We start from the raw sequence: 10,546 nt of genomic DNA on the forward strand, positions 1-10,546 counted from the left end.
AAAAATCACATAGAACAACATTTCATGTATGTAAGAATGCCTGTCTATGTTGGCTCTGTACCTTTTAATTACATTTAGAATTTCTGAACTAAGATTCCTCTACCTGGCATTTCTTCTTTTCTAATAAAGCGGTCGTGAGGTGTCCAGAAGCAAGACTATCATTATTCCTCTGCTTCCAGGTAGTTCCTATGGAACCCTAACTATATGACGTTCATGTCTAAGCTCTTGTGACCTTAAAACAATCTCATCAATGAAAACCAGACATAAATATCCCCTCTACTGTGTTGTTATGACTCACAGAAATGAGAATAAAATAGTCACCATGTCATCACAGGTGAAGCATGTTACCTACATCTAATCTCAAGGTGGCTGGAGAGATGGCTCAGAGGTTAAGAGCACTGCCTGAGTACAATTCCCAGCAACCACATGGTGGTTCACAACTATCTGTAATGAGATCTGGTGCCCTCTTGAGGAAGAGACCTTGTCAGTTGTCCTCATCAGCTTAGACCATGAAACCCAATATGGACAAGTTTAACAGAACCGCCATATACGGGCTGACCATGCCTGCTTCAGCATTGCCAGGGCATGCATTTCATTCCTTCATTTCATTTCAAGATGAGGAAGTTCAACAATTCATTACTGAGCAGGTACGCAAGCAGAAGAAACACACTTGACTCTGCTACATTCTGCACACAACTTTCTGTCTTCACTTAAATCTTTGCACTCATAAGCTGCTGTGAATACGGAAATCGGGTTACCGCCATCTCCATTATGTAGGGCTAAGACAGTGGGTGGACCAGGAACTTCAATTTCGTACATCACATTGGATCCCTGTAGGAAAACAATTATAAAATTATAAAAGCTGAAACTGGAAAAAAAACTCAAAAGAATATGGGAAATCATGGGAAGCATCAATATCTAAATCTATTAACATAAAACATTAAAAAAGTACTTTAAGAAAGTAGGTTATTAATATAAATGTTTTTGTCAATAATTTGGCATATTGAAAATGAAATATATATATGCACAAGGAGAAAAATATATATTCTCTACTTTCAATAGTTTTTAAATTTTTGAACTTTATTAGAAAAAAATCCATAATTAACCACATCCAAAGACCAAACAATGAACTTCTAGACACAGAAGCCAATAGTTTTCATTTTTAATATGTTGTCTATCTGAAAACCATATCCTGTGAAGACCTTTCTAAACTCTCCAGGAACAAGTTAGTTCTGTCTTCTCCCGGGTCAACTGGTGGATTTGAGACAGACTAACTTCAAACCTCTGAGCACATCTGAAGTTGTATCTCTGGGAAACCCTGGCCTTTGGAGAATCCCTGGACTCACTCCATGAGGGGCTGGATCATCTGCTACTTAGACAAGAAAACCAGCTGCTGTCCTCTTCTTTCTTTCTAGTTTTGCCACTTCCGTAATTCAATGACTACACCACTTACAAGAGTTTAACTTACAACACGGAAAAGAGCTATATGCTCATCCTTGATTTATCGTTTTATAGACATCTACAAGCTGTAAAAGAGGCAAGCTCAGAGAATGGAGTATTCTCAAAGGCAGGAAAGGAGAAACGAACAAGGCAGAAGGCAAACATTCAGTTTCCCCCTTTCCCTGATCCTTGCTGATTTATCTTACAATAACAATATGGGCAGGTATGGAAGGGCACACCTTTGATCCCAGCACTTGGGAAGCAGAGACGTGGATCTCTGTGAGTTTGAGGGTGTCCTGGTCTCCATAACAAGTTCTGGTCTAGACAGAGACTATATGATAATGCCACGTTGAGAAAAAAATAAAATAATAAATAAGAAAGAATATAGATAGCCTCTTGTAAAACCAAACAGAACTCTAGAAATCAGTTAGGTAATCTCTAGCTGAATGATAGACCATTCCTGGCTTGTCTTTTGTGAAATAGGATCTCAAACTTCTTACAAAGCTAATAATAATTCCAGCACTCAGGAGACGAGGCAGGTGAGTTCAAGGCCAGCCTGGTCTACAAGAGCAAGTTCCAGGATAGGCTCCAAAACTACAGAGACACCCTGTCTCAGAAAAAAAAAAAAAAAGCTAAGGATGACCTTGAGTTTCTGATTCTCCCACCTCTACCTCCTGAGTGCTGCAATTTGGGCAATCTGGGGCTCGTACCACAACATCAGGTTTATGTAGCACTAGGTTTCAAACCCGAGGGCTCGTGCACGTTAGACAACACACTCTACCATTTATTTATGCAATGAATTATTTACTGACTACTTTATTCCGCATACTGTGATTAAATGATTGCTAAATTCAAATTATCTGCCACCTTCTCGTCTACCCTTCTCCTTCGGCTCTTGAGGACTAGAAATACTGAAGACACGGAGTGGGGAAAGGGTTGACAACAGCTGTCTGTATCAAAATGCTCCATTCTGGGGACCTGCATCCAGGACGGGGGACAGGGAAGCAGAGCCGGGCAGTGGTGGCGCACGCCTTTAATCCCAGCACTCAGGAGGCAGAGGCAGGCGGATCTCTGTGAGTTCGAGACCAGCCTGGTCTACAGAGCTAGTTCCAGGATAGGCTCCAAAGCCACAGAGAAACCCTGTCTCGAAAAATCAAAAAAAAAAAAAAAAAGATAGGGAAGCAAAAATAGCCTTTTCCAGCCCTAGCTATTTTCTATAAATTTCCCAAAGATCTCAACACATTTGCCTGAAGTAAGAAACAAATTATTAAATGAAAAATATTTTCTCACCGTCAACTTAACATAGGATACTTAAAGCAGGAATTGTTAAAGAAGCCTTAGTCCTGAGGAATCCATATGATTTGCTGGATAAAGAAAAGATGTAAAACTCCAAAGGACATCACCTGCAAAACTCGGAGCACCCTATCCTGGCAGGCCAACACTGGAGTCATGCGGGATAACCTTTCCACGGGAAGGCAGATGACGTCGTTGATCTTGTCCCCAGAGAGGTAATAATGTTGGTCTTTGCAATCACAGTAATGATTATAGATGTAGCTCGCACTGAGAAAGAGGTCAGAGCCGGATATGTACCTGAGGATGTTCAAACAGTAATTTAGGATGTTTGTACTTAAAAGCACAGGGAGCTGATTTTCTTTCAGAGGTGAAGAGTTTACTTATATTATATAGGCTTTTTTTTTTTTTGCATTTTCCCCCATTTAATTTCTATCCCTGCTTTCCCCCGCCACATTTAATTTCTGTCCCCGTCCCCTTTAAAGATGGGGTCTTCTAGGCTGTCCTGATCTCACTCTAACAGCTGAGAATGACCGTGGAATCATGATATCCTTCCTCTGCCTCCTAAGTGTGGGGTCAGGTGCAAACCACGCAGCTTTAATTTCTAGTCACTGATGTAACACTTCTGATTCTGAAAGCTGAAAATGAGGATTGTAAATTGGGCTTCTTGTCGAAAAGCTCAGAAAAAAGGAAGAACAGGTGTGTGAATTTGTCTATTTTAAAGAACAGGATCAAGTCGGGTGTTGGTGGCGCACATCTTTAATCCCAGCACTTCGGAGGCAGAAGCAGGCAGATCTCTGTGAGTTCGAGGCCAGCCTGGTCTACAGAGCGAGTTCCAGGACGGGCTCCAAAGCTACAGAGACACCAATATTAAAAGAGAAACTTTTTAAATGTGTACCATGTGCCAACTGCTGCCCTAACTGATAACCCAAATTAGAACATTAGCACTCATGAGCCTATGTAGAATGCTATTATCCCTTTTACAAATGAACAGCAAAATGTTAGCGGGACTGACAGACTAGAGCTTGGGCAATTTCAGCTCCAGCGTTAACCTCACCCTAATGTGCTAGAAAGGAACTCCGGAAGGGAACTGACTTTAAATCATGTCTTCATCTACAAGGGCGTTTCAAACAGATTATATTTTTGTTAAACTACTTGAAATTATTTTCACTTGTTGCTGTTGAATTCTTGTGTCATTTCACCAAACCGAGTTTTAAAAGTCCTTCCTTGTCCAGAGAAATGCTGTGCATTGCGAGGAACAACACACAGCATCTGTCTACTGTAAAGAGAAGGCATGAACCAGCGGTTTCCACACTGGTCCTCTGTCTACACGTTTAACTCGGCTGCGTCACAGCAAAGGAAGAAGTGTAAAAGCCACCCCTAGTCACCCTCATTACCAGATGGGAGGTATCTACTGTTAGGCTTCCCAAGAAGTCTTGGGATAGCAGGGTTAGCCCGATTAGAAGTCAGACGGTGGTGGTATACACCTTTATTCCTAGCCCTTGGGAAGCAGAAACTGTGTTTGAGGCCAGCCTGGTCTATAGAGTGAATTCTAGGACAGCCACATAGACAAATCTTGTCTCAAGGGGGGGTGGAGCACTCCCATGGCTCAAAAAAACTAAAATTTCAGTGCTGACAATGGCTCAGAGGGTAAGGAGCTTGCCAGGCAACCCTGATGATCTGAATTCTCTCCCCAGATCTCTCCTCGGTCTCACATAGGAGACTGACTCTACGACATTGACCTCTGATCTCTACCCATTGACCATAGCACATACATGCCTACACACACTTCATTCATATAGACCATAGCACATGCATACACACACCTCATTAATATAGATCATAGCACATGCATGCCTACACACACTTCATTCATATAGACCATAGCACATGCATACACACACCTCATTAATATAGATCATAGCACATGCATGCCTCCACACACTTCATTCTTATAGATCATAGCACATGTATACACACACACCTCATTCATGAAGACCATAGCATATGCATACACACACCTCATTCATACACTTTCTCCCTACTCCCCACCTCTCAATAAATAGAAAAAAATCTAAAATTTTAATTGTGAGCCAGGAAGTCACTTATTTTTCACTTAGTTTTACCCAATTCACTAGAAATTACAACCATTAGTGGTCACCAACTTTAACAGCCAGGCTTTTGTTCTGTTTTGCCTTCTGGTTTTTAAGACCAGGTCTCATTTTGTAGCCCAAACTGATCTTGAACTCGTTATACAGCCCAGACTGGCCTCGAATTCACGACAATCCTTCTGCCTCAGTCTCTCAAGTGCGGGGATTACAGACAGGAGGCACCACATCAAGTTCTGCTCAGCCTGTTAACGTACTATCGCTGCCTCCCAACAAGAATGACCGAGGACACCTGAGGAACGGGAGCCCGTGTCTCTGCAGAGGTTTTAGGTTCTGACTTCTTACATATACCTTGATCACGATCGTGGCTGAACCAACCAGGCCGCGAGAACTGAATGTATTCAACAATGTTACGCTTCAAAATAACTGAAAGAGAGGATTTCAAACATTCCCAACAACACGTTACGTCAGTGACACACACGCTAAGTGCCCTGATCTGACACCACACATCGTGAACGTGTATCTACTATCACTGTGACTTATAAATGAACACGATTACTAGGTATCCATTAAAAACATAAACCACATTTTGAGAAATGCCCCATAAACGAAAAGTGAGTGTGAGTGCCTACACACACACACACAGCAAAGTTAAAAACACTGAAAACATTACAACAGCCAATCAGCTTTGCATTGAGTCTAGGTTCTGACTAAGGAAGTGCCTGTAGCCAGTTTGATTTTCCAGGAAACCATCGGTATATACTAATTTAATCACATGTTTTACACCAACCCAATGTGTTACAGGTACAACATCTGTAAACTTGAAAGAGAATAGAACATACATGGCTTTAATGGTTTCAGTGAGGTTTGTTTCAAAGGTGAGAAACTGTTTTCCTCTCTTTGTGAAGCCTCTAATCTCAGAGCCTGCAGCCAGGAAAATTTTCTCCTGGGGCGTGTTGAGAACCCCTCCTAGTTCCAGCCTCGAAATCTTCTGCCCCGGTAAAGTCTTGAACACTGGCTGCAAAAATGAAGTAGGAAAAAGTTGTGTACAGTTGTCTTACTGTAAAAATTTTCCTTGACTATAAAAGCTATGACTTTTAGAGTTATACAATATTTATTTGTTTATTTGTTTATTTATTTATTATGTATACAATATTCTGTCTGTGTGTATATCTGCAGGCCAGAAGAGGGCACCAGATCTCATTATAGATGGTTGTGAGCCACCATGTGGTTGCCGGGAATTGAAGTCAGGACCTTTGGAAGAGCAGGAAATGCTCTTAACCACTGAGCCATCTCTCCAGCCCCGAGTTATACAATCTTACAGTTTACTTTCCATTCCCATATTTTCAGAAAATGTTAACCTAGGAGTACTGAGCAAGGAGTGTGTTTATCTTTTGGAAAAACTGCTGTCGTAAGCAGCTCCACTCACCACGGCCTCTCCTTTCTTCATGCCGAAGCACAGCACGACCCCATCTTGATCTCCAACAACCACCTGGAAGAGAGGGATTCTGGGTGAACACCGTCATGGTGGAGAGTTCGCCAGTGCCTTCAGATGACACACTGCGGGAACACCCAGGAAACCTCCTCAGATTTAAAGAGAGCATCAAAAGAGATAGTTACCTCAAAAGGCTACTTAAACTTTATTTATTTTCAACTATGTATCTATGTAAACTGATTTAGTGAGGTTTTTTCTATGTATTGCAACTGAAGCAAACCATCCCAACAGAGGATACTGAAAAGATAATCGAAACCATCGACCTTTGCCCTTGACACACACTCAAGCATTTGCAAAAATAAAACATAATATCACGATTATCTCTAAATTCTTCTATTTTGACAATATATGCAATTTTAATGAAAATATGGTTTTCATGTAAACATGACGAGTTTGATTTTCTTTTTCTTTTCTTTTTTGGAGACAGGGTTTTTCTGTGTAACAGTCTTAGCTATCCTGGAACTTGCTCTGTAGACCAGGCTGGCCTTGAACTCCCAGAGATCCACCTGCTTCTGCCTCCTGAGAGAGTGTTGGGATTAAAGGCCTGGGCCACTACCACCCAACTGAGTTTGACTTTTTAATTTTTAAAATATTTCTTAGATTTAAATTTAGTATCATAGGTACTGATATTACATAAATAAGTTCTTTTAGATTCTCAACAATTTAAATGAGTAAATATTTTGAGACATGCTATTATATAAAATATAATAAACAATAATTAGAAATCAGGTAATTCTCTTGAAGTTCTGTTTAAATGTCAGATTTCTCACATATTTAAACACCTTATTTGCAGAAATTGCCCTTATTCAAATCACTTCAAAAACATAGCAAAGGTCAAATGATGTATTTAAGTACATTTACGGGGGGGGGCGGCTCTAAATTCATCCTGATAAAATTAATGCACCAAGATAGTACATTTACTTTGCAACTATTAAAATATCCTACTAATCTACAAGAAATTGGTTTATGTCTATAAGAAACCAAGTTAATACACAGTTCAACATTCAAAACAATAATTCAAACAATAAGAGAAAATTTAAGCCAGGAATGATTGTACATGTATAATCCCTCAACTTTTGATGATGAGGCAGGAAGATCAAGACTTCAAGGCCAGCCTCAGCTACATGAAAACCTGTCTCAAAAGTAAGATAAAATAAAACAAAATGGAAGATTGAAAGAAATGATCAATATTCTGTTGTATTTTGAACTTCTTTTTCTCTATATATACACGATATGGTACATAGAGTGAATTATTACCAAAAAATGACGTGTTTTGTTTTATTTTTCCAGCATTAGGGACAGATCTTGGGTCTCAAACAGACTAAATAAGTCTCCACCAAGAACTATAACTGAAGCTCAAGATGTATGATTTCTATCAAGTTTTCTTACACAGTTCACTAATTGCATGTAATATCAATGGCCAAGAACATGACTATCTGCAAACATTTGCTCATAATCCAACTTCTGCTCAAATTAAAGATGCTCAATTTCCATGCTAAGGTCAGCACGTTTTACTCGCTAAGTTACCAATAAGGATGGCAGAATGAACCTCTCCTGTGGAGCCAAGGTGGCGAAGTCAGGGTCTAGCATGGTACCTTTTGCGTGACTCTTTGTCTTGAGGCAGGAAGCAACTTCATAGTCTTCTGAGAGGTCACTCCCACCTAAGGAAACAGACCAGCCAACTAGCAAACGTTTTCTGACACACTGTAACTTGAAGTTATTACACCAGAAATTAAAAAAGAACAAAATAGTGAATTTTAATTTTTCCACTGTAATACATATTCTTATCAGGTAACATTTCCTAACGAAATACATGAGAGAAGGAATACAGGAAACGACCCAAAATATATCATATTTGTTGTGATCCAGCTGTCCTCACTTCCCCTGACAGCAGAACTTTCTTGTGGTCTGTAATTGACAAGGATGTTTGTGTTCTTTCTGGCCCGGTGGGTCTCCACAGAAGCAGTAGAGGTATAAAAGGTTGCTGGACAAAATAAAGGTTGCTGTTCTTACACCTGAAAAGAAGCCTCCGTGTCTCAATCCCGGCATCCCCCCCCCCCAGTCTTGGCTATCCAGGCTGCGCTGGCCGCAGCAATATTAAGTAAAATAATTATATAACATTACTAGTAGAGAGGTTCAGAAAATATTTTCAGAAGCCGTTTCAAATTATTAGTGACTGGAAAGAGGGGACTTTGACCGAAATGACGTTCATGCCGATGTTAAAAGCATCCACTGTAGCCGACAATGGCTATTTTACAAAAGGAACGAACGGGATGAACGCAGCATGCATGACTTGTTCTGCAGAGGTAGCTCTCACCAGAAGGAGGACAGAACTTAAATACAACCGGTCATGGAAAAACTGCATATACTACAGATATGACTTTATTCTAAAATTTTAGGCAAAGTGTTAAAGTTTTAAACAGTCTGTTGAGTTCGACCTTTTCAGGAGCTTCAAACCATGACTGGAGGAAGCTGAACAGGGAGGTTGGGAGGCCCTATCAACCCAAGCTAAAGGCATCATGGAGCTGGCGACTAACTGGACAGATCCAACTGCTAGTAACTGCAGGTGGTGATCAGCATCCCTAAGGTATTAACGTGAAGGATCTGATCCACCCTCCTGGGAAACTAAGCAAATGTTTGTACCACGACGAACTCTTAAGAGATGGTTCTAGGGATGGAAGGAGTTATGCCCCAAAGGGATACCCGCTCTGGAGCCCCACACTGATTCAAACAGCAACTACATTATTTTTATTTTATTTTATTTATTTATTTATTTATTTATTTATTTATTTATTTATTTATTTTTTGGTTTTTCGAGACAGGGTTTCTCTGTGGTTTTGGAGCCTGTCCTGGAACTAGCTCTTGTAGACCAGGCTGGTCTCGAACTCACAGAGATCCGCCTGCCTCTGCCTCCCGAGTGCTGGGATTAAAGGCGTGCGCCACCACCGCCTGGCCATTATTTTTAACTATGGGGCAAATTATTCACTTTCCTTGGGCCCCGACTCGTCATTTGTACTAGTAAGCTCAATAGGGTTGTGATGGTTTCCTGGAATATGGCTGGTATGGTCAGCCCCGGGGGGAGAGACAGGACATTCGAGGCCACTGGGAGCTGCTGGGACACCCCTAGGAGCCGGGCCTAGAGGGACCGCTGCTTCTCCAGGCCTGCGGACAGCAGTCCCACGTCCACCAGGAGGGCGCCCGCCAACGGGTTTACCTGGATATAGTCAGCTCGGTTTAAAGACAGGTCCATGGCGACCGCACAGAGGGGTAGGGACCCGCTCGCCAGCCTGGAAGCCTTCGCTGGAAGAGCCAGGCACTCAGCAGACCAGGGTCCCTGCTTCAGGCAGCAGCGCCCAGCAACGCCAGCTCGACACGTGACCTGTCTGGTCCCGCCCTCTCCCCCGGAGAGCGGCCACTAGACTGCGAGCTGCTGCGGAGAGAGTGGGGTGGAGGGGGAGTTGGTTAGACTGGAGCTGGTTTCCAGGGCAACCAGGGCGCGGTCTCCGCCCCCTAGTTCTGAGCTGCTGGGTGAGCCACTGGAGTTTCAGCTCCTCGTGGAGCACAGATTTAGGGGCCTTGTTCCACTCCTGGTTCTTCATTTTAGGCGTTGACATACAAACTTTCTCCCTAAAGGTTTGTTTTTATTTTGTGTGCATATGAATAATGCATGCATATATTTGTGTACCTCAAATGCCTGTTGCCTTCTGAGGAGGCCAGGGCCTGGGATGTGCTGGCCGAGGTCCTGTGCAAGAGCAGCAAAAACGAAACTGTATTCATGTATTTATTTATTTTTTTAAATATTTATTTATTTATTATGGATACAATATTCTGTTTGCCTATATGTCTACAGGCCAGAAGAGGGCACCAGACCTCATTCCAGATGGTTGTGAGCCACCATGTGGTTGCCGGGAATTGAACTCAGGACCTTTGGAAGAGCAGGCAATGCTCTTAACCACTGAGCCATCTCTCCAGCCCCCTCATGTATTTATTTAATATGTGTGCGTGGGCGGCTTCATGTCGAAGTCAGCGGACACTTTCAGGAGTCAGTTCTTTCACCCTGCGGGTCTGGGAAGACAGCTCACAACCTTGGACTTGGTGGCAAGTGCTTTTAACCGCTCGGCCATGTTGCCAGTTCCCTTCCTCCCACCCGTTTACCCAAAGGGCCGCAGCTCAAGACCCTGGGCCAAGCAAATCAAATCAAAATGTAACAATA

The 10,546-nt window shown here is 42.1% G+C and overlaps 1 protein-coding gene across 1 annotated transcript in view; it reads right to left on the reverse strand.

Moving 5' to 3' along the window:
* The window catches only part of Bbs7 (Bardet-Biedl syndrome 7), a 33,752-nt gene extending 23,995 nt beyond the window's left edge, over positions 1-9,757 (reverse strand). Inside the window, exons 1-6 of the mRNA XM_075951070.1 lie at positions 9,548-9,757; positions 7,929-7,994; positions 6,268-6,330; positions 5,681-5,856; positions 2,844-3,030; positions 759-831 (exon numbers count right to left, since the gene is read on the reverse strand). Coding sequence (XP_075807185.1) covers positions 759-831; positions 2,844-3,030; positions 5,681-5,856; positions 6,268-6,330; positions 7,929-7,994; positions 9,548-9,583 — 601 coding nt within the window. The 5' untranslated portion in view covers positions 9,584-9,757. The remainder of the gene's footprint in view (positions 1-758; positions 832-2,843; positions 3,031-5,680; positions 5,857-6,267; positions 6,331-7,928; positions 7,995-9,547) is intronic.
* Between the last annotated feature and the right edge of the window lie 789 nt (positions 9,758-10,546).

The sequence above is a fragment of the Microtus pennsylvanicus genome, chromosome 16, assembly GCF_037038515.1.
Source record: "Microtus pennsylvanicus isolate mMicPen1 chromosome 16, mMicPen1.hap1, whole genome shotgun sequence".
In the NCBI taxonomy this organism is placed as follows: domain Eukaryota; kingdom Metazoa; phylum Chordata; class Mammalia; order Rodentia; family Cricetidae; genus Microtus; species Microtus pennsylvanicus.